The following is a 26,342-nucleotide window of genomic DNA, read 5'->3' as shown; positions in this document are numbered from 1 at the left end:
GAAACAAGTTCGTTCAGAACTTACCCAATGAACGACTGCACCTCGACAAGGTTGGTCAACACATATAGCATGATACTACGCCACTCTTCATTTTTTAATTGCTTAGTGGTTGAAGCACTTGCGCTTCTGAGTTGCCCTTGGAAAAGGCTGAGGTTCGATTCATTTTCGTCAGTATTGTAACGAGGGGGTGGATTATAAACGCTAGGAAGGTTCTCAGTGTAGTATTTCTCTATGAAGTTCGACACCTCCTCTAGAATATATGCCTCTGCAATGGAAGCCTCAATTTTGACTTTATTTCTACATTTTTTACGAAGAGTCTTCAGACATCTCTCGATTGGATAGCACCAATGGTCCTGCACGGGCCCCCATTCGTGCCTTATATAGGAGGTGCACAATCAAATGCTGCATTGGCAAGAAGCAGCCGGGTGGAAAGATCTTCTCCAACTTACAGAGCAACACGGGTGCCGCTTTTTCCAAGTCATCAATGACGGTCTGAGAGAGCTCCTTGGCACAAAGCTAGCGAAATAAGTAGCTTAACTCTGCCAGCACTTGCCAGACATGATCCGAGACATAGCCTCAAACCATCGTCGGAAGAAGCCGCTCAATCCATATGTGGTAGTCATGACTCTTCATCCTGTTGACTCGCAGAGTGCCTAAGTTCACTCCCCTCTTTAGATTCGTTGCATACCCATCAGGGAACATTAGCATCTGGATCCATTCAAGTACTTCCCTTCTTTGGTCATTTTTCAAGACAAAATCGGCCTTAGGCCTTCTTCAGGTCTTGCCATGACTAGGAGGCTACATCTCTTGATTTGGTCTATCGCACAACGTTGCTAGGTCTACTCTAGCCTTAGGGTTGTCCTTAGACTTTTCAGTGTCTATGAGTGTTGCCCAAAGTGCTTCAGTGATATTCTTTTCAGTGTGCATTACATCAATGTTATGTGGCAGAAGAAGGTCATCGAAATAGGGGAGCCTCATCATGCCTGAGATATGAGTCCACATATGTTGCTCACCATATCCCACAAAACCACCTTCTTCATTGCACACGAGAGCATCTATCGAAGCATGAACCTCGGCACCAGTCATCATCCGCGATGCAGGGTTTGTTACTTTGACACCTTTCATAAAATTCTTGATGTCTTATTGAATGGATGGTCAAGAGATAGGAATTGACGATGTCTATCGAACGATGAATACTTGCCACCTTTCTACAACCAAATGAACCTCACACCTTCCTTGCATATTGGGCATGAGAACTTCCCGTGAACACACTAGGCGTAGAATATCCCATATGTCAGGAAGTCATGCAAGGAGTAGTGGTACCAAACGTGCATTTTGAATGTTGTCTTTGTAGCTCGATCGTATGTCCATACCCCTTCGTCCCAAGCATGGACCAATTCATCAAACACAGGCTCCATGAACACACCTATATTACTCCCTAGGTGTCTAGAAATTATCAACGACAAGAATACGTTATGTCGTTGAAAGGAGACACTGGGGGGGAGATTAAGGGGGATAACGAAGATGGGCCAACATGTGTATGGGTAGCCATCATTCCATAAGGATTGAACCATCTGTTGCCAGCGCGACACATACATTACGAGCCTTATCTGCTTTGTGACGATGTTTGTCATTAAAGCAGATCCAAGCTTCACCATCGGATGGATGTACCATCTTGTCAGTATTGTACCATTTGCCATTTTTATGCCATGTCATCTATTTCGTGGATTTCTCGGTCATGTATAGCCGTTGGATCCTCGGTAGGAACGAAAGGTACCGTAGGATTTTCACGGGGATCGTAAGTTGCCTCTTCTAGCCATCATCAGAGTCTACCTCAAGGTACCTAGAGGATTTACACTTTGAACAGAACTTTGCATGCTCGTGTTCTTTCCTAAATAGGACACACCCCTTCGGACAAGCATGTATCTACTCATACAGCATCTTCAATGCACGAAGGAGTTTCTGTGACTCATACATGCTCTTTGGCAGAATGTGGCCCTTCAGAAGCAGGGTGCCAATCACGACCAACATCTTATCGAAGCATTCTCAACTCAAGTTTAACTCGTACTTTAACCCCATTAAGCGTCCAATGGCATATAGTTGAGACACCATTGACCGATCGTGAAGGGGTTTCTGTGCCGAGTCCATCATGTCGTAGAACGCCTGTGTGGCTGCCTCCATGAAAGCTCTAGTTTGGTTTTAGTGAATTGATGAAACCCTAAGTGCTAACCTAGTTTATCAAGTGATCATGACATAGGTAGCACACTTCAAGTAGAAGAAGCTAATGAAGATCATAGCATGACAATGGTGATGGCATGGCGATGATCAAGGGCGGGATTCGGCACTTTTGGAAAAATGAAATGTCTATTTTCTATTACGCCGAATGCAAAATTCTTGGTGATTGGCACATTTGAGTAAGGGTGAAGAAGTTAGAGTTGAAATGGAGTTGATCGAAATGATGCTGGCATCGGTCTACTGACCGGACGCTGGGTCACTCAGCGACCGGACGCTGAAGGCCTATGTCCGGTCGAGCTATCAGACGGCACAGTGGGTAGGGTTGAGCACCGGACGCTGGTCTGCGTCCGGTCAAGGTGGACCGAACGTGTCCGGTCGAAAAAACATGCCTCGGGGAGCTTACTGGAAACGACCGGACGCTGGGGCTTCAGCGTCCGGTCAGTTTTGACCGGAGTGTCCGGTCAGCTTCGTAGCCGTTGGAATCTGACAAACAGCGTTTGAAGCTGGTGACGCGTGGCGTCCATCGGGCGACCGGACGCTGAGGGCCAGCGTCCGGTCAGTATGACCGGAGCGTCCGGTCAGAGCACGTTTTGCCCAGTGAAGGGGTATAACGGCTCTATTTGATTGGGGCTCTATTTATAGCCCCATGGCCGGCTCAAGGGAGCATTCTTGCACATTTTCATTGACATAGCAACCTTGTGAGCCTAGCCAAAGGACTCCCACTCATCTACATCATTGATTCATCATCATAGTGAGATTGGGAGTGATCCAAGTGCATTGCTTGAGTGATTGTATCTAGAGGCACTTAGTGATCGTGGTTCGCTGTGGATTTTGCTTGTTACTCTTGGTGGTTGCCGCCACTTAGACGGCTTAGAGCAGCAAGGATCGTCGAGCGGAGGTGGTGATTGTCTCCGGCTCCGATCGTGGTGATTGTGAGGGGTTCTTGACCTTTCCCCGACGGAGCGCCAAAAGGTACTCTAGTGGATTACTCGTGGCTTGTGTGATCCTTATCTTGTGTTGGTTGTGCGGCATCCTATTGAGGGTTTGGCGTGTGAAGCCAATTAGTGCATAAACCTCCAAGTGAGTGAATCGCCACAACGAGGACTAGCTTACCGGCAAGCAAGTGAACCTCGGTAAAAATCATTGTGTTCATCATTGATTCTGAGGTGATTGGTCATCATTGTTATTCATCTTCGTGATTGATTGGTTCATTCATCTACACGGCGGTATAACCCTCTTGATCACTCTCTTCACTTTACCGCAAACTAGTTGATAAGCTCTTTAGTGTAGCTAGTTGTGAGAGCTTGCATGCTTGGTTGGTGTGGCTCTTTAGTTAGCCTTTGAGAGCACACTAACATAGGGTAGTGTTATTGCTCTTGTGTGAATTGACACTATCTAAACTAGAATTGTGGTAGGTGGCTTGCATTTTGAGTAGGCTAGCGCAACACTCGCTTCACCTCATAATTGTCTAACCATTTGGTTAAGTGTTGTTGTAGAAATTTTTATTAGGCTATTCACCCCCCCCCTCTAGCCATTAGGACCTTTCACTCTATCTCCTCCTTCTCACGTCCCTCATCGAATTGTCCTTGGTGAAAGTCATCTAACATGTCTGCTACCCCGGCATCAGCATCAAAAGCCTCCACCCGTGGTCTCACCACCTCCTCTCTCATACGATGGGCTTCACCATGGTGGACCCACCGGGTGTAGTCCGACATAAATCCATTCTTCACAAGATGTTTACCCATTTCCATCTTGTTTACCCTTCTCCTGTTTCCACATTTGCTGTAGGAACACAAAACTAGGCAATGTCCTTTAGCAGCCTTGCTAAATGCACTGTTCAAGAAAGCATTAGTCCTGTTCATCCATTCCGTGGTGTAATCACTCTGACTTCTTTGGCCCGTGTACATCCACTGACGGTCATCCATCCTCTAACATATGTATCAGCGAGTAATGTAACCATCAATTGCATCTACATGGTGTTCCTACTTTCTAATAGGTGAGGATAGGTCCTAATCCCACCCGTGGATGCATAGATAAGGTTAGTTTCCATGCTCTACTCCTATCCGAGATAGAATTTTGGCAGCACCTCCCCGCTATTCTCCAGATACACGTCCTGCCAAAGAAGAGTGCGTATCCGGAGAACAACAGGAAGGTGATGCCGAAACTCTGTCTCAGATCAAAGTAGACCATGGAAACTAACCCATCTACGCATCCGCGGGCTGTCCAAAAAACGTAGACAATCCAAAACAGATACGGTCATAGATATACAAAGATCTGCATACCTCCAACCGTATCTCTTTTGAACGGGAGATGCCTAACTGGGTTACATGATCTACGACCATGATACGGAAAGAGGGGTTATACCTAGGGTGGCGGCGGAGTCAGGCTAGCGGGGCCATGGCGGGTCGATGCAGTGGTGAAGCGACGTAGTGCAGGTAGACCGGCACGGCGATGGGAACTCCGACTCGGCTCCGATGGGCTCTTCTTTATAAAAATAGAACAAAATACTATCATTTAAAAAAAAATTGGCAGAACCTCCCCTGCACGGTGAGGTTTCCAAAACCTGCAAAAAACAACGGCACGATGGCCGACAAGCACATATGTCTCAACAGAAGCCATGTAGTTTGGATATCAATCCATACAGAAGAATATATCCAAGTAGTACCACTACTTCTACTACTACTTCCACTATTGCTACTACTACTACCACTAGTTCTACTACTACTACCACTACTTCTAATACTACTACTACTACTACAACTAATACTACTACAACTATCACTACCACGACAACAACAAGAGACAGGCCATACCTGACAGGCGTCGGGGGTCGGGGTCGGGCGGCGTCGGGGTCAGGGTTAGGGTCACCGGAGTCGGGAACGGGGTCGGGCACGAGCGACGTCAGGGTGGGCGGTCCACGGGGCGCGGCCGGGGGCAGGGCCGGCTCCTACTCCTCCTCCTTCTCCTCCTCCTCCTCCTCGCCTCCTCCCCCCCCCCCCTCCTCCTCCTCCTCCCCTCCTCCACCCGTCGGTGTTGGCGGGCCGGCGTGGGCGAGCTGGCCACGCTCGGCCACACACGGGCGTGGGGGCGGGGACAGGCGTCGACGCGCGACGCGGGGAGGGGCTACGGCGGGCGGCGCGCGGCGTGGGGAAGGGCAGCGGCGCGTGGCGTCGGTGGTGGCCCGATGGCTGGCGGGCGCACGGGTGGCCGGGCGGCGCGGGCAGCACGGGCGTGCGGGCGGCCTGGCGTCGTGGGCAGCACGGGCGCGGCCGGTGGCTTGGTTTGTAAGCATCGTACGTGACAACATGCACAAAATCTTCTGAAATTTTTATCATAGCCTCCACATATGATATCACGACATCTCAACAAGTTTCATAATTTTCAAAATTTGTTTTCTTTTTATAGAATTTAAAAACACTTCGCACGCAAGTTCGCGGTCATGTTTCGTGAATAAGATGTCCGAAATTTCGGGTCCGTTCCTGGATACGGCCTCACACTATACTCAGTAACATGACTATCATTTTTTGAATCATTAAATTATATTATTTGTACCACGTGCAGTTCAAATTTATATTTTTTAAAAAAATTCAAGTAAACGAAATAAAGTAACTAAATATATCAAAAAGCCACAAAAAAAAATCTCCAAATTCTAATGAGGAGTTCCTGGTACTTAAAAAGGTCTACACAAAAAATTTGGAGGCAAGAAAAAATTGCCGAGCGCCGGGGCATGGCACTCGGCAAAGGGGGTCTTTGCCGAGTGCCAAGAATTAGACACTCGGCAAAGACATTTCAAAAATAAAATATTGAAACTTTGTCGAGCGTCGTGTCCAGGGGCACTCGGCACAGTATTTTTCAAAAAAAAAAATTTGCCGAATGCCTAACAGTAGGCACTCGGCAAAGAAGGACGTGGCCGAACATCGTTACGCGGAGCAGCCTATGCCGAGTGCCGCTCTTTTGCCGAGAGCCTGGCACTCGGCAAAGAAGACTTTTGCCGAGTGCCCTTCTTTACCGAGTGCCCGACACTCGGCAAAGAATTCTTTACCGAGTGCGGCACTCGGCAAAGAACCCGTTTTCTATAGTGTTAGTTGGTTTGATATATTTAGCTTTTGTAAATTTTTCTTTCAAAAGTCGTTTGCGACTAGAAGCTACACATGCCGTTTATCTTCCAAAATTGACAGAAATCACGCTAATCACGATTTCAGGCGACTAGACGCTACACCTCCGGCCACCGGCCACCGCATCCGCAAATACGCTAACGATCATGTTCCACGATATCTCAACAGTCCACGTGAGCTCCCAAGGCACCCACACAGAGTTACTGGCTCCTAAGCCAACCTCTCCAATAAGATTAGGTTTTAGCAATGATTTATAGTATGATTAGATCTACGTAACACTTTCATATATTCTTAGAATATATGTATGAGTCTGGCTCTTAATTAAGAGCTAGCTTTTCTCCTTCTTCTACTAAAATATGAAAAAAATATTTAGAGCTAGGTTATGAGTCCATTGCAAGTGCCTTCAGATGGTGTGACTAGCGGCTGACAAGTACTTAATTTACATAATATTATAAGTTTGATATATTATTCACATGGTACATTTTAATCATACAATGCCATGTACTACCCTTGTCAAAAAAAAGGACGTATTCTGGCTGAAGTGACTAAACTTTGACTAAATATATAGGTAAAAACTTTATTGTTATTCAAATAAATATATTATAAAAATACATCTCATAATAAATCTAATCATACTTATTTAATATCATAATTATTTATATTCTCTGATAAATAGTTAGTCAAACTTAAGCAAATTCACAAAACACCTACCTTGCATCTTATGTGAAGGGATCAAGGGCGGGAGTGCTTCCTTTCAAAGTAGGTGCACATCGAGAAGTCAACCAATCATTGGCCCGTTCGGGAGGCCGTAAACGATCGTGGATTATTTACTGCTGGCTGGTTTGATGTGAAAAGAAAACACTGTTCCTGGCTGGAAATTTACGATCGTTTACGAGCAAGCGAACAGGCTACATTTCATTATAGTACTAACGTGGTGTTTGGATCTACTGACTAAAATTTAGGAGATGTGTCGGAAGGATGTTACATGAGGTGTTCGGATACTAATAAAAAAATAAATTACATAATCCATCAATACTCCACATGACAAAATTTTTAAGCCTAATTAATCCATTATTAGCACATGTTTACTGTAGCACACCATTGTCAAATCATGGACTAATTAGGCTTAAAAGATTCGTCTCGCAAATTAGTCACAAACTATGTAATTTGTTTTATAATTAGTATATATTTAATACTCCATGCATATGTCCAAACATTCGATGGGAAAACGACTAAAATTTAGGAGGGGCAACCAAACACCACCTAACATGGTTTACTATGAGATGTATAATATTGGTTAACTTAATAATGATTATTTGACATCATAAGTATTAGTATTTTTTATAATATTTTGTACAACTCAAAATTATTGATTTTTCGATTTACTTATTTTATTTTCCGGACAAAGAGATTATGTCCTCTGACAACGTGCTACCGAAATGCTTGCTTTTTTTTTCGAGCAAGCTACTGAAATGCTTGTAGAAGCCATGAAAAAAATTACGAGGTTATCCAGCAGGCCCAAAATTACGAGGTTATCCAGCAGGCCCAGTAGCTTGGGGTAGGTTATCCAACAGGCCCAGTATCTTGGGGTTATCCAACAGGCCAAGGTGCGGTGCCGAAAGATGTCCAACGACAGGATGTCAAAGTCCCAACATTTTGGTCATAATACTTTTATGCCTGCCGAGTCTTTCAAATTGCACATAATTTGTTTTATAATATATAATTATGATTATTAAATAATAATTTTTTATCGGTACAACTTTGGACGTACAACCCACACACTCCACACTCACATCACACGCACACACGCGCGTGCGCGTGTACACACATAAAGAAGAGATTAGGCCTCGTTTGTTTCGTTGAAAAAACAAGCCGAAAAACTGTTCCGACTAAAAAAAAAAGCTGAAAAGTATAGATTATAAGATAAGCGAACAGGGCCAGGAGGCGACGTCGCCTCCGGTGCACAGGAAACACGCAGTACCACCTAACAGGTACGCGTGCTTGTACCTTGAAATTTCTGAAAATTTTCTAGAAAAATGTGCGATCACCATGATTTGAACTCTGATGGGGGCCCACTGGATAAACCTACCACTGGTAAGCTCACAAATTCAATGGCCATCTATTTAAGGCATGGACCTCAAAATATCTTTATTATTCATAAATTTTAATCTCTCCGGGCAAAAGAGAGCACGTTTGAACGTAAACTGTGCGACAGGCATTGAAGTTTTATACTCCCTCCACCAAAAAAAAAAAAGTTCTCATGTTTCGAGATGTCAAACAGTTTCAAATTTGACTAAAATTATATGAAAAAGTACTACTTCGTCTATTCCTAAATAAATCAATTCCTAGAATCCGTGTCGGTCAAACTTTTTAAAATCTGATTAACTTGATAGAAAAGAGTAACATTTATAACATAAAATGAACACATTTTGAAAATATATTCTATGATAAATCTAGTAAATATTAATGTTTTATTTTAGAAAATCGGTCAAAGGAATCTATTTATTTGAGTCAGAGGGAGTAACACTTATGAGACAAAATAGGCATCATTAGATTAGTTATAGAATATATTTTCATAATAAATTTATTTCGAGACGTAAATGCTAATACTATTCGGTATAAACTCGGTTAAAATTGGACTAGTTTGGCTGGCACGTTTCCATAATTACATTCTTTTGTATTCTTTCATAGACATAGAGAGTATCCAATAATAAAAAGGATAGTGAAACCAGCAATAGTCACTTAAAAGTTTCAATGTCAAACTATTGGGAAAATTGGTTTCATACGGCGTGTTCGGCTGGTCAGCTTCAGCTGGCTGGCCTTTTTTTTTTCAGCTGGAGCAATGTTTTTTCTCACTAAATTTCAACATAAACAGTGTTTTCCAGCTGCTACAGTACCAATTTAATGCCAGCCGAACACTCTCATAGCACCAAAAGAACAGGAGATCCAAAAAATACCATCAAAAGTTTAACACACCGTAAAATACCATTGAAAGTGAGTATTCGTTCCATAATCTAGCACTAGTACTTTCGCTGATAACGTCGTTTGTTGGCACCGTCGATGCCTTCGTCTCACTCAGGCCTGGTTTAGTTCTAAAAAATTTTCACCCCAAACTATCACATCGAATCTTGCGGCACATGCACGGAGTATTAAATATAGACGAAAAAAACTAATTGCACAGTTTGGTTGAAAATCGAGAGACAATGTTTTAAGATTAATTAGTCCATGATTAGCCATAAGTGCTACAATTCAGGTGAGCTATGTAATTAGTTTTTTTATTAGTATCCGAAAATCCCTTCCAACATTCCCAAAATACCGGGTGTGACATACAAAATTTTTTATTTCGTAAACTAAACGCAGCCTTAATAACAAGCAGGAACCATCGGAGGGCGTGTGGAATAACCTGTACACTACATTATCCTGGGCAGGCGTAGTTGTAGAGCAAAGACATGCCCATAGGCCTGCTGCTGCTGAACTGCGTGACAAGGGCTGCTCGGGCTGTGGCTTCATGCGACAGCTAGTCCTGTACTCGCCCTGCCGTTGGCAATGAAGCTCCCAGAAGCGTTCGGTGGCATCTCGCAGGCCTAGCAGACGGCAAGCTCCTCGCCGCCCTCTGCGCCACCGGTGCCGCAGAGCGTGCCGTAGCCAGAGATGATGTCGCACTGGCAGCCCTTCTTGCACGCGCTGGCGCCGGGCATGGTGCTGTTGTAGACCAGACTGCCGCCGGTGCCGAAGCGGTGGCCCTTCCCCCAGCATGCGATGAAGTAGTTGCTCTTGAGGATGCCACACACCGCGTTGCGTTGGCCTCGATGGCCAGAAAATTCATTCCTGTACTAGTCCGGCACCTAGACGAGCTGGGGCGATGGCGCTGTCCTCGATGGAGCCTTGGATCGACTCCAACAAACGACGACGTTAACAGCGAAAGTTACATAGTGCTAGATTGCGGAAACATATGCTCATTTTTAATGGTATTTTACGTGCGACGAAATTTCGATGGTATTTTCTGGATCAAGCGTCTTTTCGTGCCACGAAACCAATTTTCCCTTTCCTAAAACAATTAGGAAATAGTAATTAACTAGATGGTTCGATGGTTATGGAAATCAGATCGCGAAGGAGATGATCAGATAGAGCTAATACAGTTTGAGCCATCATGGCGGCCAATCAAACCAATAGGGAAACAATTCGATCATCACATCATCTCCTCACCGCAAAAACAAACCATAGAATTTTATATGAGAAAAAAAAAAGAAAAAAACAGGACCACAAACACAAATCAAGAAGCGATATCCAAAGCAAAAAACGGAATCAGAATTCAGCACAAACAAGCAGACGGATCAAGGGGCCGTAGGGAGCAACTGAGGATGCATCAGATCTCCAAGGTGAAAAAGGGTGTGACATCACAGAGATGCCTCAGACGCAAATTACCCATTAAAACTTGTCTCCTCATCTGCATCGATACAACGGCCCCCAAAATTCCTCAAACCAGCGCCGGACAACAGAAGCGAACAACGAGATTAAAAAAAAAATAGAAGGCTGAAACGAGGGCGAGATGGGTGCGACCACAGCTGTCCAAGTCAAAACCGCCGCAGCCGGACGTGATGCCAAAGGAGCCAAGGAGGGAAGAAATGGGCAGAGGCGGCGGCGGCGGCGGCTACGGTGGTGCTGTCCCTGAGTCCCTCACTCGATTTTGGGTATATATAGCGATATAAGGTCTAGCCGTCTAGGGTTTCAGAGAGGGCGCCGCGAAGCGGCTCCTGGGGAATTCAGGGCCCAGACCCCAAGTGTATGGGCTGAAGCCCATTGGAGAAAATCGTAGCGGAGTAAATGGATCAGGCCAGATTTAACCTGGCTCGGCAGGTTTTCTCGGCCCTTTATGTTTCCTAATAGTTATTTACTAGCAGATATGCTAGTACGTTGCAACATGATAAAAAAGAATATGCATGTCCAACTCCAATAAATAATTAAATATTTTTAACAAATACTAAACAATTTAACATGGCCTAGACCTAATTGGATCACCTCCTTTTAGGCTTCATTATTAAGAGAAAATTGTAAATATGCTCCAATTCATTTTTTGTTTTTTTTATTTGATACACTTGTTCGCAGTCAAAATTGTTTCAGTATATAGTTTTATGAGCAATGGACAGTACAAAGACGAAGATAATAACGGGTTATCATATGTAGATTGAATCCTGGTGACAAGGCGTTGATGATTTTCTGCGCATGTACAAGAAACAAACATGCAAGCAAGAGCCGATATGCAAGTGACATACATCTAGACGAGAAACATGTAGGCCTCGTACTCTAGAATCTACACGACTACACATGAGTAAAGAGAAGGGCAAGAATTGCAAGGACATGAAAGATCAACACGCACACCAGATGATGATTATTTTAATAAAAAAATATACCCAGATTAAAAAAAAAAACGGACTTTGGATGGCCAAGTCTAACGATTGCATGTTGGTTTGGTCGTTTGCGTGCACGTGGAAGGTCCCGACTCGGTTTAAATAACGTCGCAAAAAAAAAAAGACTCGGTTTAAATAAGCTTTTACCAAATTAGAGCCGATGTATAGTTTATTTATGGCAGGAAACAGATAGCAGTATATAGGACACACCTTCGGTTCCACCGCACACGGAAATAGTTTGAGCACTGTATATACGGCTGCTATAAAACATGACTTCTGCCTTATGTTGTTAGGTTTTTTGGTGCGTGACCTGGCAAAAAAAAAAAAACTTTTAGCCTTTTGTATTTAGGTTAGAATTTCTATTCGCATTCTCATCGGATGGATCTATTTGGTTAGGATTCTAACTATCCAAAACATATATTCAAGCGGTCGACACACAAATAGAAACAATTTTCACTTTCACATATATATAATATCTATAGATATATATTTTTTGTATTTGATTAAGATTCCTATTCAAATTATTCGGAATTAGAGAGATCTAATTGGATTAGGATTCGTTAAAGGAAGGCCGGACGAAAAAAAAAATGAGTGAGAAGAAATTTTACCTCTTTAATATTAGATATAGATTCTTCTTAATTTTCCCGTGCCGATTGGATGCCCTTGTTTCCGGATCACACACCGCCCATTGGATTGGCCATCGCCGCCTCTCCGCACCAGCCGGCTAGGCCCAGCGCCACAGCCCACAGCAGCGCCAATTTGCAGCCAGTAACTGCCTTGCTTATCAGCCAGCCAACAGTATTTCCTCTCACGCCAAACCAACCGCCTCTCCGCACCAGCCGGCTAGGCCCAGCGCCACAACCCACAGCAGCGCCAATTTGCAGCCTGTAACTGCCTTGCTTATCAGCCAGCCAACAATATTTCCTCTCACGCCAAACCAACCAGCAGTACTTTCAGCCGATGGCTTATAAGCCAATCCAGCCGAAACAAACAGGCTGTTGCTCACCAGCCAGGCGGCCAGCCTCATACACTCCATAAGCGAGTCTACAGTCCTCGCGTTTCATCGAAAGACACGACAAAAAAAAAAAAAAAACACGGCGTGGATAAACAGATGAGCGACAAAACATGGCAAAACCATATTACACACAGATAGGTGCAATGCACCGCCAGTATGGCGAATGGAAAATGATAACCGGGAACCGGCAAAAGGTGGTAAATTAAACACCAGAATGTGACCTCGGTGCAAACGCACCAGTATCCAGAATCCAGAGCCCCTATATATATGCCTAGCAGAAAAGGCCTGATGGGTTCAACTCCGATGGAGGGCACGAACTAACACTCCAGTTTGACATACAAAATACGTCATCGTACATGAATATATCATCTCTTCTGTGCATCTTCTGTGCTTTAGTGCCGCCTCACCTTAGAATCACTCCTTGCAAGGATCATGCCAGAGAGCTTGTCAACCTCGTAAAGGAGTCCGGCTGAAAACAGGAAGCTGCAGCAAAGTGGACCAACAGGGTTAGTTTGTTCACGGGGTTTGCAGCATGAACTTGCAGAAAAAAAACACATAATTACGATTAATGGTGAGGATGAGCACCAAAAATAGGAAAAGTATAAATACTAGGGTCTTGGATGCTCTATGGTATTTGTCACAATGGTGTCTATCTGCTGCCCAATCTTTCAGAGCAAATAACCACATATATTGTAATAAGGGAGCGAATGAGCACCAAAAATAGGAAAAGTATAATCGCTAGTGTCTTGGATGGTATTATGGCAATGGTGTCTATCTGCTGGCCGATCTTTCAGAGCAAATAACCACATATATTGTAATAAGGGAGTGAATGAGCACCAAAATTAGGAAAACTATAATCGCTAGGGTCTTGGATGAATACTCTATGTTATTATGGCAATGGTGTCTATCTGCTGCCTGATCTTTCAAAGCAAATAACCACAGATATTATAATAATTTTCCACCAACACACTTTTACTGGGCAAAATGCTGATTCTAGAAGTATACCAGAGAATGCTAGCATCCTAAAACTGCAAATCTGAAACTGCAGAAGGATCACTAATATATCATTTTGTATAAAATGGATTTTACTCAGCTACTAGCCAACTAGCCATCCGCCTTACAAACTTAAACATTGTGCTGACCACATTAGGCATCTGTTTTGGATCGAACAACATCAAACTCATGAATAGCAGTATAGTCAGACCGAGGCATTTTCTATAGTTTTCACAACATGCAAAAATACTAGTGTTAGTATTCATAACACAGTTAACAACAGCGAACAAAGGACAGACATTGCATAATGTACTTGATTCTCTGGCTGGTGACCAGAAATCAGTTCCAACTTCCAACCAGTACATAATGTATGTTATCTATGTTGACACTAGACTGTAGTTTTGAGGTTGAACATGTGAACTGTGCATTTTGACTTTAAGATGACAGCACCAGAAAAAAAATCCCAGGCTCACAAGAAATATATATATCAAATGAATATGATGTATGCCTTAATAACAGTAAACTAAGTTTTGCAAATGACTCAATTAACAATTTGAGGTTCCAACTCCTTTACCCAAACAAGTGACTTGTTTTCTTTTTCTGACATCAGAAAAAAGAAAACCTCATAGACGAACATTCCAATAGAATGTTCAAACTAGCACCTATTGATAATGCCAGGTTCTCAACAAATTCCTTATTTAGCAGAAAGGAAGCATTGATGGATCCATGCGGCAGAATAAATGCTAATGGCTGGTAAAAAAAATCAGTGGTGTGTGTTCAAGGTAACATACCATGTTGTGATACAGACACGGTGGACAGTGCCAGCTACAATAAGAGCTACAAGTTGTGCTACAACAACTGCAAGGAGCGACAGTGATCAAAGTAAAATAAAGACTACGAGAAGATATGAGAGATCATATGCCACACATACCTGCACCCCACCCAGTTCTATCTCCACTAGCTTCTTGGTAGTTTCCAATAAACTGCAATAGTTGTTCCAATTATCAGTTCATAATAAGGCAAAATTCCAAGTAGCAAGCACACTTCTTGATGAAGAGCTGACGAATCCAGAACTAATTAATGTTATAACACAAAAGTAACCATAAAATGGATTGACCCACACCAACTTACTAAGGGGGTGTTTGGTTTGAGAAATGGGATGGGTTATCATCTTCTCACTCACTTTTTTGTTTGGTTTTTAGAATGAAATGGATTGATCCACCACGACCTAAGCATGAGGATGGAGTCATCCCACCAAATAAATTTCACAGGATAAATTCATGGTGCACCACCTCATTTACGACGGGTGGTTCCTCAGACCAAACACGCCCTATGTTTATTTACTACTTCACTGTGGCCATACAAGTTTCTACCACTTCAATTTAGCAAATCAGAAAGAGGGGCAGTGGCTTCTATACAAATGCACCATTCGGAACGAGAAAGAAAGTTAGAAACAACAGGAACTAGAAGGGGAAACGCACGGTGAGGAGTAGCAGGAAGAGGAGGGAGCAGACGAATCCACCGGCGATGGTCATGAGCTCCGACGAGGCGAACTTGGCTCTGTACATCTCCAGCAGTGACAGCGTCACTGCGAAGAGCAGCAGGGACAGCAGCATCGACCGCCCTGTGCTCGCCATCTGACAAGAGAACTGCGAAATCAGTGACAGATCTCTCTGTTCTCCAGAAATCAGAACAGGGGCGGACCCGAGACAAGGTGTACACACGATAATTTTGCCCAAAAAATCGAAGTCAGTACTCAGTAGGCATATAATACATATACACTTGTAATTAGATCAGATCCGAATGCAAATAGCTTTAGTTAGGGTTTGGGTGCTCCGTTTCGCGCAGCAGGGAGGGAAGAAGGGTTGGGCATACCTGGTGGGTGCTCGTCGCCGGCGAAGGGTCCGACGTAGACCTGGGGACCTGGAGTAGGGAGGCAGCGGCTGTCGCCCGGTCGTCGCCGGGAGGGAGAGAGATTTAACGGAGGCCGGATGAACGCGGGTGAACGGGTGAAGAAATAGCAGAGGTGACAATGTCACATAGTAGTAGGCCGGGCCTCCGGTGCAGCTGGGAAAATATTTTCTTTTTATTTTGATGAGATTTTTTAATCTGTCTTTTAATAATAATTGTCCGAATCAAAGTTTGCAAAATATACTCGTCTTGCCAATAGAAATGGAGGATTTAAATTCTGTCATTTTTTTAACAAAAAATTTCTGCCAATTTAAACATAAATACTTCCTTGTCCCAAAATATTTGACCTTATAGGTGTGGGATGCTATAAGATCAAATATTCTAGGATAAAATTTGAAAACTATAAGTTAAGTATTTTAGGACGCAAGGAAGTATTTCTGTTTTCGCTATTTCAAATGACAAAGATTTTTGTTTTCTACACAATGTACCTAAGAGGTCTTAACTTTGTTGTATATAACCATGGGTGGAGATAAAATAAATATGAAAATTTAAGAGCTCAATGACTATAACTTTTAAATTTGAAGTCTTCTTAGTGTTGAAATAATTGATACTATGTTTAGATGTGTATTTGCATAAAGTTGTACCTATTGCGTCACTAAGATGATTTCAAATGGAAATGCTTCGAGCCGTGAAGCCGTATATCTTTTTGAGTTTCACAATGTTCATATAAATTTATATCCATACATGGTCACATAAAAATGTTATTAATTTCTGACATAAAATTTTAGTATGACCTAGGATGGGGATATAACTTATATAAAAATATTGATATCGAATAATATATACAATTTTATAGTTCATTACCTTTTTTATATAAAGATCTGAACATTATATCAATTATTTCATCACCAACAGCTATAAAAATTGTAGATCTCACAATTTCATACAAATTTTGTTCTCCATTTGAGCTCGTATAAAAATGTTATGAATTTCTAAGATGCAAAATCTAGAAAAAGGAAATCTTGCCATTTAAAATCGAAGTTGTTTTGTCATGGGTTTTGTAACAGAACCATCCAGTTTATAAGAGCACAAGTACAATAGCAATCATCGAAGCGATCAAACTATCATACTTGAGCCCATATAAACCCGGTAGTTCAATGAAATCACAAAGGATCTCAAACAAATCAACATACAAACTAAGATCATACATGATTCAACATAACCAGTCACATGTTACATCACAGTTCATAAGTATCTCACATACATCGGAGTTCACATAGTTATTACAAACCAAGTTTAAATAGTGGAAGCAAAATAGTTTGACCTCAACATCACACTTAGTTTAAATAGCCCCATGGTTTAGTCCTCATCCATGGCAGGATGAAGGTAGTTCTTACAGTACCCATACATCATGTCATCTGCAACAAGAGAGGATAAACCCTGAGTACGAGAATGTACTCAGCTAGACTTACCCGTCATAAACCAGAAATAATATGACATCAAGAAGTATGCAAGCCTTTATCGGTAGAGTTAGCTTGACAATGTTTTGCATAAAAGCTTAAGTAACATAACTTGGAGATTTAATACCTCTAGCATCAATTTGAATACCTATTCAATTAAGCATCTCTAGATTAGCACATGTACTAGAGCAATCACTTGATTAAACTAACAAGCATTAGTAACCATATCCAGTGTAATAATTTGATTATTATCATAACCATCAAGTTCCATTAATTAATGCTACGTTGCCGCTACTCAGTCAAGTTCTCACTATCCGGGAGAGACGGCGACTCGAATCGATTCTAACCAGCTGGGAAGTTATTCGTAACACAAACCCACACTTCCCCGTCGGGGTCGCGTCGGGTCACCTTTGGTACAATTCAGGTACAGTCGCGGATTCGAGCAGCGCCACACCCTCAGAGATTCTACCAGTCTGTCAGGAAGTTCAGGCTTGGCCTACCCTTAAACTCACATCACTGGCTCCCCACACATCCTTACTGTCTCTAGTGTGCGCACTTTCACTTACTGGGTCCTGGCCTGAATTGAGCTACTCGGTTTCACGATCAGAACAAGTTATCCAACCAGCTAAGTGCTAGGCTTGTGTTCAACATGACATGAGAATGTACAGCAAATCGGTCCTTAACCAACACAGACGGGAATAAATAGGCACCAAGACCTCTATGCCTTGTGCTTCTCTATCATAATTCCACCCGGTCTCCGTTTTATTCATCAACATATGATTATTTCTATGATAGCAATTATAGCCAACCGTGACAAGATATCTACCTATATCTCGCAGGTGACAGGAAATCACCCGACTTCTACGGGACTAAGCATGGCTAAGCATATATTCGATCCTAGACCTACATAGGATTCAAGATATATTTGTCTAGACAAGGAAAATATATGCAGCAAGTGTTTCCAATCTACTCTTATAACCTAATATATCAAACATAAAGGACACAAGTGATGTTTGTAAAAACATAGGAGGCTTATAATGCTTTGGAGCTTGCCTTTCAAGAATAAGGAAGGTTGGTGGTCAGGACACTTAGGAAGATCTTCCACGTTGATTCCTCATTCCGCCTGAACCTCCTGCTCCTGGGCTACCTGTTGCTCCTCCTGGTGCTCGGGTTTGAACTCTAGTAGAGTCACTCCTTTCGGAGAACCTATTGCATGCATATGCACAAATGAGTATCATGAATGCATAAGAGATGAGATGATATGATAAATTACATATGCATGAGCATGGTTATTCAGAAGATGTATGATAAGTTTAACATTCATTGACCAAGTAGATATATTACTTTCTTCTAGTTGATCTTTACTGAGTAGATGCATATCTCTTCTATAGTACAAGAAACATACACTCACAAAGTTCTAGTAACCTAAGGTAAAGTTGTTCATCATCAATAAGAGACCTAGAACCTATAGATAACAACTAATCTCAATTAGCCTAATCATCTACACGAGCATCACTTAAGACAAAATTTGACTTAGTCATTTCCTAGACTATAAATAACAGCTACTTATTTTGGCCATATTTAGAGTTCTAATCAACCAAATGCTATGATATTAGACTTTATGGAAAGCTTATAAAACTGCCTACAACTTTCTTATAGTCATCTTAGGATGATTCAATGGCTATCAAGGTCAAACAAAGTAATTTCCTAGATCTATCTAGAAATTCTAGAGAACAAACATTTCTAGAGACCAACTTCCAACAGCTATAACTCTCAAACAATTTAGCCTATTGCCTTGAAAATTTGACACAAGCTAGATAAGTAAGTTATCTATAACTTTGTTATTAACAAGATTCACAGGAAACTTCATTTTACCCATACAATTTATTTAACAACGAAAACTATCCAAAACAGTCAGTAACTTGAATTATAGAGCAATTAATATTTCACTGCATACAAGCAATGAAATTTGGGCACAACCAATGGTACCAACAATTTATAGGCATCATACACACTCTAGAAAACATAATGGTCGAGCCCAAATAAATTATTGAAATGCATTTATTAATTTATTTGGACACTAAGGTCAAATAAGGAATATATATCAAAAGTACACAATAAATTCTAAGAAAATTACAGTAGCCTACATATGCCTTCAAAAGTCTACTATATAAATTTTATGCCATTTGGATAAGTATAACCATCTCTACAAAAATGATAAGTTGTATAGACTTATTTTAGCAAAAAATAGTTTAGCCTAGTGAAAAGTGCCAAACAATAGATTTCATATTTTTCTTACTTTTATCCTAGTATCATAACACTATGTAAAAATTTGCATGATTATTGGTTATGTATTTTACCCCATTTATTTTCACTAGAAACTAGCAATTATTTCAGATTAAATAGGAAGACCATATTCTAAGTATGCTTACTGTAGGTTTAGTATTTTTCTTAGCTAGAGTATGTCAACATAAGATCATCAAAATTGGAATAATAATTTTATCACTTTCTTAGCTCAAGTTATGCATTTTACAAGATTGAAAACAATTTAAAAGCACTTATCTAGCTCAATTTAGTTCTCCTAAAAATATCCCAAACAATAGGTTTCATATTTTTATCAAATAGTACACTTCATGATGAATCCAACAAAAATTGGTTCACTCAATTTGGACACTCCTAGCTCGAGATATGAATTTTTAAAACATGTATTCAAATCTGTGAAAACAAATAAGAAAATCAAAGACACACTCAGACTAATAGATGGGGCCCGCGGTCAATTGGGACTGCTTGTCAGCGAAACGGAAACAGATGATGAAGGTTGACCGACGATAGCTTGCCGACGGCGAGGTCTCCGTCGATGAGGTTAGCTCCGTCATGTTCCACTCAACCTCCCGCATCGAATGAGGTAGGTCATCGGACTTCTAACGGCGGTTGGCTACGGCGACGGCGCTAATGGTGGCTCGGTAGAGGTGCACGGCAGCTCTCCAGCCATCCCTGTCCATGGCATGCTTGGGAAAGCATGGCTATAGCTTCATGGTGACCTAGTGGAGCTCTAGGGTTAGGTCTAGGTCATGGTGGAACGACGACGTGCTCCAGCCACGTGCATGGCGGCGCGGTGGCACACAGCGCACGGCGGTGAAGTCACCATTTTGGCAAGATGACAACCAAAGGAAGGTCTCCATCTTTGGGAAAGATGCTACATCTTTAGGTGACACGATAATGGGCACTAGAGTGGTCTAAGGTCGACCGGTTGAGGATGGTGGTGGCGAGCTCATGCGCGCAGCCATGGTGGACACGGTGGAAGCAACGGTGCATTCTCGCATGATAGTGCAGTAGCATCTACTCTAGCTATGGTCTGAGTAGTAGTAACCTAAGGCAACTATAGACTAGACAAGAGGAAGGTAGGAGATGTAGTGGAGCGGCTTGGCCACGGCGAGCTGAGAGCGCAACGGTGCTCCGATGATGTCACGGCGGTAGAAATGGCTGTGGGCCTTTACCTTGGGCTCAAACGGTAGCTCTACTAGATTGAGGTGGTAGAGTAGAGCAAGGCGGAGCTTTTGGCATGGGCGATATGGAATTGGAGCAGTGATGGCTGTGCGTGAGCTCGATGAAGCTCACAATGGTGATGGTAATGGTGCTCAATTTGCGTGGCGGGCGAGAGAGAAGCAGAGCGAGGGCAAGAGGGCGAGCAATGGATGGAGCAATGACATTGCCTCACTCTTCACTCCCCTTTGGCCTGACCAGCTAGGCCAACACCAGTGTACAACTATCACATGGCGGCTGAAAGGTCCTTGTATGGTTTTGGTAATTGAGTGACAACCTAGGTGGACTAATTATGTTTATGTGAGATACACAAATAATTAGTCTATAGGTATATGTGTGTGACCAACATATGCCATGAAGGTGAAAATGGCTTGGAGATATTGCAAAGCTCACACATGTGATGATGAATGAGCTCATTACAAATGAGACATGACATTGAGTCATGTGATCAAGGTGGAGAAGATCAAGACATGACTTGGCTTGATGGACCGGTTGCAAGTGTGAAGAGCAAGTTGGAGGCTTTGGAGCGATAAACCACGTGGCGGTGAAGCTTAAGCAAGACTTAGCACCGATGGACAAAGGCAACAATAAAAAGCAAGTGAAGTCAAGATCGATGAACCAATATGATCACATGATGATATGAAGTGGATCATATCATTGTTGATCGTGTTGGTGCATGTGTTGCATCGACATTGGAGGAGATGGAATAGAATGCACAAGGCAAAGGTATAACCTAGGGTATTTTATTTCACCAGTCATAGGTGTGTAGAGAAGTTTATGATCGGGTTTAGGATAGATGGCCATACTATCAAGAGGGGCAAACTTATTTGCATATCGGTCATCTAGTGCCACTCGAGTGATCTAACTTTGCATCGTCACTAGGATTGAGTGGCGTGGCAAGTTGAGTGGCTAATCCTTTGGAAAATGATTGTGAAAATGCTAACACATATACACATGGGGGTGTACACTTAGTGGCGTTGGCACATTTGCAATGGAGAAGAAGTTGGAGTTGATGTGGATCAACTCGGTGAAGGAACGGAGGCGAGAAGGGTTCAAAACTCCACCAACACCCAATATAGAAAAGATAGGATCTCACAGAGTGGACCAGACGCTGGTTACGTGGTGATCGAATGCTGGGGTCCTGTGTTTGGTTAGTTGTAGTAGAGAGCGCGCAGGCGTCGTTCTTTGATCGGACACTGGCGCTGAAAGTGACCAGATGCTGGCATGGTGTGTCCAGTTAGGCTGATGTACGGTGACATAGGCGACACAAAAAAGTTAGAGAAGGACCAGACACTGATGCTGCGTCCGATCGTGACCGACCAGACACGTCCAGTCATGACTAGAACCTTACTAGAAATGACCGGACGCTAGGATCCTACGTCTAGTCACTTTGAGCCACTATGTCTGGTCATCACTTGACCATTGAGATCGAGCGACTGTGTTTGAATAGAAGCAATACATGGCGAGCATCCGTTGATCAGACGCTGAGGTCCTACATTCGGTCGATACGACCGGAGCGTCCGGTCGTCCCGAGTTTTGCCCAGTGAAGGGGTAACGGCTAGTTTAGCCCATGGGGCTACAAATAGAAGTGGGTCTCGACCATGGCTGGTGCTGAGCACCTTGGGGGACTTTGTGTCCATGCTTGAGAGTGCTTGGGAGCCCTCCATCTCACATATGCTTGATAGTGATCATCCGATTATGTGAGAGAGTGATTCTAGTGCGATTGCATCGTGAGGTTGCATCGATTGACACTAGGTGATTGAGTTGCAAGCTGGTAGTGCTTGTTACTCTTGGAGGTTGCCACCTACTAGATGGCTTGGTGGTGGTCTCTGTCAAAGCCCACAAGAAGCTTGTGCGGTGCTCCAGAGAAGAGCTTTGTGAGGGGCATTGTGCTCGCCCCGCGGGAGCCGCAAAGAGCAACTCTAGTTGAGCGTGTCATTGAGCTAACCTCACTTTTAGGGTTGGTTCTTGCAGTGCCTGACGTGCGGGCTTGGTGGGTGATGCCAATTAGCCACCGAACCACTAAGTGAGCGATCGACACAATGGGGACGTAGCGTGTTGGCAAGCATGTAAACCTTGGGAGAAAATCACCATGTCAACCTTGTTCTTCCCATTGGTTTGTAATCCCTTTACACAAGCTTGTGATTACTTTTATATACATTGTGCTTGTGTAGTTGCTCTTGTAATTAGTTAGCTTGTGTAGCTCACTAGTTACCTTCTTGCTTATGTAGCATAGAAGTAGCTCCCTTGCGTGGCTAATTTGGTTTGTGTAACCTTGTTAGTCACATTACTTAGTTTGTATAGCTAAGTATTTGCGCTCTCTAATTTGGTATTGGTTGCCTTGTTATTGAGCATTGCTAGTGAGTTTAGTTGGCTTTGTGCTTTTGCTTACTAGCATGTGTAGGAGCTCCCTCATTGCTTGAAGTACTAGTGGCATAGGTTTGTGTGACCTTCCTCCTAGAATTGGTTAGGTGAGCTCTAGCTAGCCCGGTACCTTTGTTGCTTAACTAGGATCTTAGCGAGATGCTAGAGAACATAGATAGAGGGCTGTAGTCTTGGCTATACCAATAGTTTTAATTCCGCACTTATTTCGGTTAGCCAGAGTGATTAAGTTTTAGAAATGACTATTCACCCCCCTCTAGTTGTCATCTCGACCCTACAAGTGGTATCAGAGCTAGGTCTCTTATTTGTGGTCTTCACTGACCCAAGAGGATGACGACTTATGGGCTAGATGTTGATTGTCCACATATTTTTGATGGCACACACTTTGCACAGTGGAAAAATTGGATGATATGCAATTTTAAGTTTATTTGCCCTCAAATGTAGTGGATGGTAGATGTAGGCTTTTCTCATATGTTGGATGAAAATAATCTAACTCAAGCACAAGAGAAATGCCTAGATCTTGACACCTAAGCAATTGACATTATGTATAGATCTTTGGATGATAGCATATTTAGAGAGATCATTGACATGAAGACCGCTCATGAGATTTGGAGTTATCTCAATGAGAAGTATGGGACGGTCTCCGATGATGATGATGAACCCAAGAAGGAGGCGCATGAGTGTGTTGAGCATGACCACGACTTGGTGATTGTGGAAGATTGCTCCACCTCATGGTCAAGTGATGATGATGATGATCATACCACAAGATCACTTGACAAGATTGATGATGATGCTACAAGTGATGCCAATGATGATGCTACTCCATGCACACTTGATGGTGATAATAATGGATCATGCTCGGGCTATGAGAGTGATGTTACTTCAAGCTCTCCAACTACATCACATTGCTTCATGTCACAAGGTGACACTAAGGTATCTAATGCAAATGTGATTGATCTTGATTCATATGAGGAGCTTCTAGATAGATATGGTTGTATGATCAAAGCTTTAGAAAAAGAGATGGCTAAAACCAAGAAATTGAAAAATGATAACTCTTTTTCTAAAGAACACATGTGAACAACAAAAGCATCTACTTTATGTTACTATGTGTTCACATGAGGAGCTAAAATTGGCTCATGAGGAACTTAGTGTTGCTCATGATAACTTGGTACATGACCATGCTTTTCTCACTAAAGAACTTTCAAATGAAAAATCTAAAACTAGTGAGAGCTCATCACATAGGTCAATTGATCAATCACATATTGTTTCTAACCCTTGTGATGTAGACAAGAAGTATGTATCCACCTCTTGTGATGATTTATTAGATATGCCATGCTCTTCACATATAGATGCTTGTTCTACTTCTATGTCTTGTGAGACTAACATTTTGAAGGAGAACAATGAGCTCAAAAATGAACTGAAAAATTTGAGCAATAGGTTAGAGAGGTGCTACAACTCAAAAGTCACCTTTGAGCATAGGTTAAAGACTCAAAGAAACTATGATGACAAGTGTGGCCTTGGCTTCAAGAAGGAGATGACAAAGGGCGAAAGAAAGAGAGAAAGAAAGATAAAGAAACTACAACAAAGAAAGCTCTCTCATACCATGTGCTACTGATGTCATGAAGCGGGACACCTTGCAAATGGTTGCCCTAACATTAAGAAGCTCAAGAAGATAAAAGAAAAAGAGAGGCTCAAGCATGTAAAGTGCTTCAAATGCCGCACTTGGGGTCATCTTACCTCAATGTGCCCAACCAAGCAATTGGTGAAGCAACTAGAAGAGCCTCAACCAAAGCCACAAGTTGAGCAAGAAAAGACACCCCAAGTTCAAATCAAGATCAACCATGAAGATGGTGGTGACTTGATGATGATGAAGAAGAAAACAAGAAGGGGTGGAAAGGCAAGGCATCCAATGCAAACTCAAGATGCCAAGATAATGAGCAAGAATGAAGATGAGAAGAAAGATTAAGCTCACATCAAGTGCTTCAAGTGTGGAAGTATGGGACACTTTGCCTCTAAGTGTCCTACCAAGCTTGAAAAGAAGGCTCAAGCAATCCATGAGAGGCAAGGTAATGAGAAGCACCACATGAGCAAGGAAGAGAAGGCTCAATCAAAGAGAAAGTACTGCTCATGTCGAGAAAGGGGACACATGGCACATTCATATCCCCTAGGTAATACCCCTAAGCCTATTTCAATTAATGATGATTCTATGCTTAAGAAGGGTGGTAATGGTACCTCTATGGTTGCTATTGCAAAACATCCCGCTATTTATACTAAGGCTATGCCTAAGTATGTTGCTCCTAACTTGAGAGGACCCAAAATTGTTTGGATACCATCAAAAAGTGGATGATTGATTGTAGGTACCATCGGCATTGGAGACTTGATTCAATTGATTTCATATTGATCATCATATGTTGAGTCAAGTTATGAAGCTTAGTGCACATCCAAACCTAATGCCAAGTGAAAATTGAGTGAAGTTCAAGTGCTATCAACATACAAGTGTCATATTCAAGTTGTTGGTGATTCATTGGATATATTTGATGACTTGCAAATAATTGAGTTGAAGCTTGCTAGTTGGATGATCATGAGCTAGCCAAGGTATATCTCTTATTGATCATTCCATTTGGGTGCATATGAGTTGATTGAATTGGATAAATATGCAATGTTGCTTGCTATAAGATGTTTGAATGGATAAATTGATTAGTAGTCAAGTTTGGATTGATTTGTTATATAAATTCATGAGATGACTTTTAGTGAGTGATTGAATGGATATATGTCTTGTGAAAGTATTCAAACAAGTTAGTTTCAAGTTTGATTCATATTTGATGAAGTATAGCTTAAGTGATTGAAATCTGTCCTATATTGAAAATCTTAGTGAGCTATGATCTTAGCCATGTTTGAGTGACCAAACTTATTGGATTGGCATGGAAATTGGTGTACATACTCTAGCTTATGGTATAAGTATCCATACAAATTTTATGAGAATTGGATAAGAAATGCTTTGGTTTTGGAGTGGATCTTGCCAGCTATAGTGCATCAGTTTTCAGCATGTAGTAGTGGTAGAAGAATTGAAATCTGGTAGCAATCTAGAAGTCAAATGAATCTCAAATTTTTACAGCTGATAGATAACTTAGTAATGCACACCTCCACCAAATTTTGTGGTATTTGGATTTGTACTTTGGGAAATATGCTTATTTCTTTGAAGGGTGCAAAATCTTCCAAAAAAGTGACAAATGTTGGATTGATTTAGAGTCACTTTGATTGAAAGGTCCTCAAGTTGAAA

General features: G+C 42.2%; 1 protein-coding gene and 2 non-coding genes across 3 annotated transcripts; all 3 read right to left on the bottom strand.

Moving 5' to 3' along the window:
- Positions 1-10,464: 10,464 nt before the first annotated feature.
- On the bottom strand, positions 10,465-10,550 carry LOC136462122 (small nucleolar RNA Z102/R77). Its single transcript, XR_010760641.1, has one exon. It is a non-coding gene; the product is annotated as a small nucleolar RNA Z102/R77 (small nucleolar RNA).
- Positions 10,551-10,708: 158 nt separating this feature from the next.
- On the bottom strand, positions 10,709-10,806 carry LOC136462120 (small nucleolar RNA Z101). The gene has a single exon (XR_010760639.1). It is a non-coding gene; the product is annotated as a small nucleolar RNA Z101 (small nucleolar RNA).
- Positions 10,807-12,870: 2,064 nt separating this feature from the next.
- LOC136458078 (uncharacterized) lies at positions 12,871-15,803 on the bottom strand. The gene is made up of 5 exons (XM_066458083.1): positions 15,642-15,803; positions 15,248-15,403; positions 14,698-14,749; positions 14,558-14,624; positions 12,871-13,256 (listed from the first exon to the last, which is right to left on the bottom strand). Exons 2-5 carry the CDS (start codon positions 15,401-15,403, stop codon positions 13,166-13,168), a joined length of 366 nt encoding a protein of 121 aa, XP_066314180.1. The 5' UTR covers positions 15,642-15,803; the 3' UTR covers positions 12,871-13,165.
- Between the last annotated feature and the right edge of the window lie 10,539 nt (positions 15,804-26,342).

This window comes from Miscanthus floridulus, chromosome 6 (genome assembly GCF_019320115.1).
Source record: "Miscanthus floridulus cultivar M001 chromosome 6, ASM1932011v1, whole genome shotgun sequence".
Lineage (NCBI taxonomy): Eukaryota > Viridiplantae > Streptophyta > Magnoliopsida > Poales > Poaceae > Miscanthus > Miscanthus floridulus.
The sequence above is the reverse complement of the archived record's forward strand: the minus strand, read 5'-3'. Positions and strand labels throughout refer to the sequence as shown.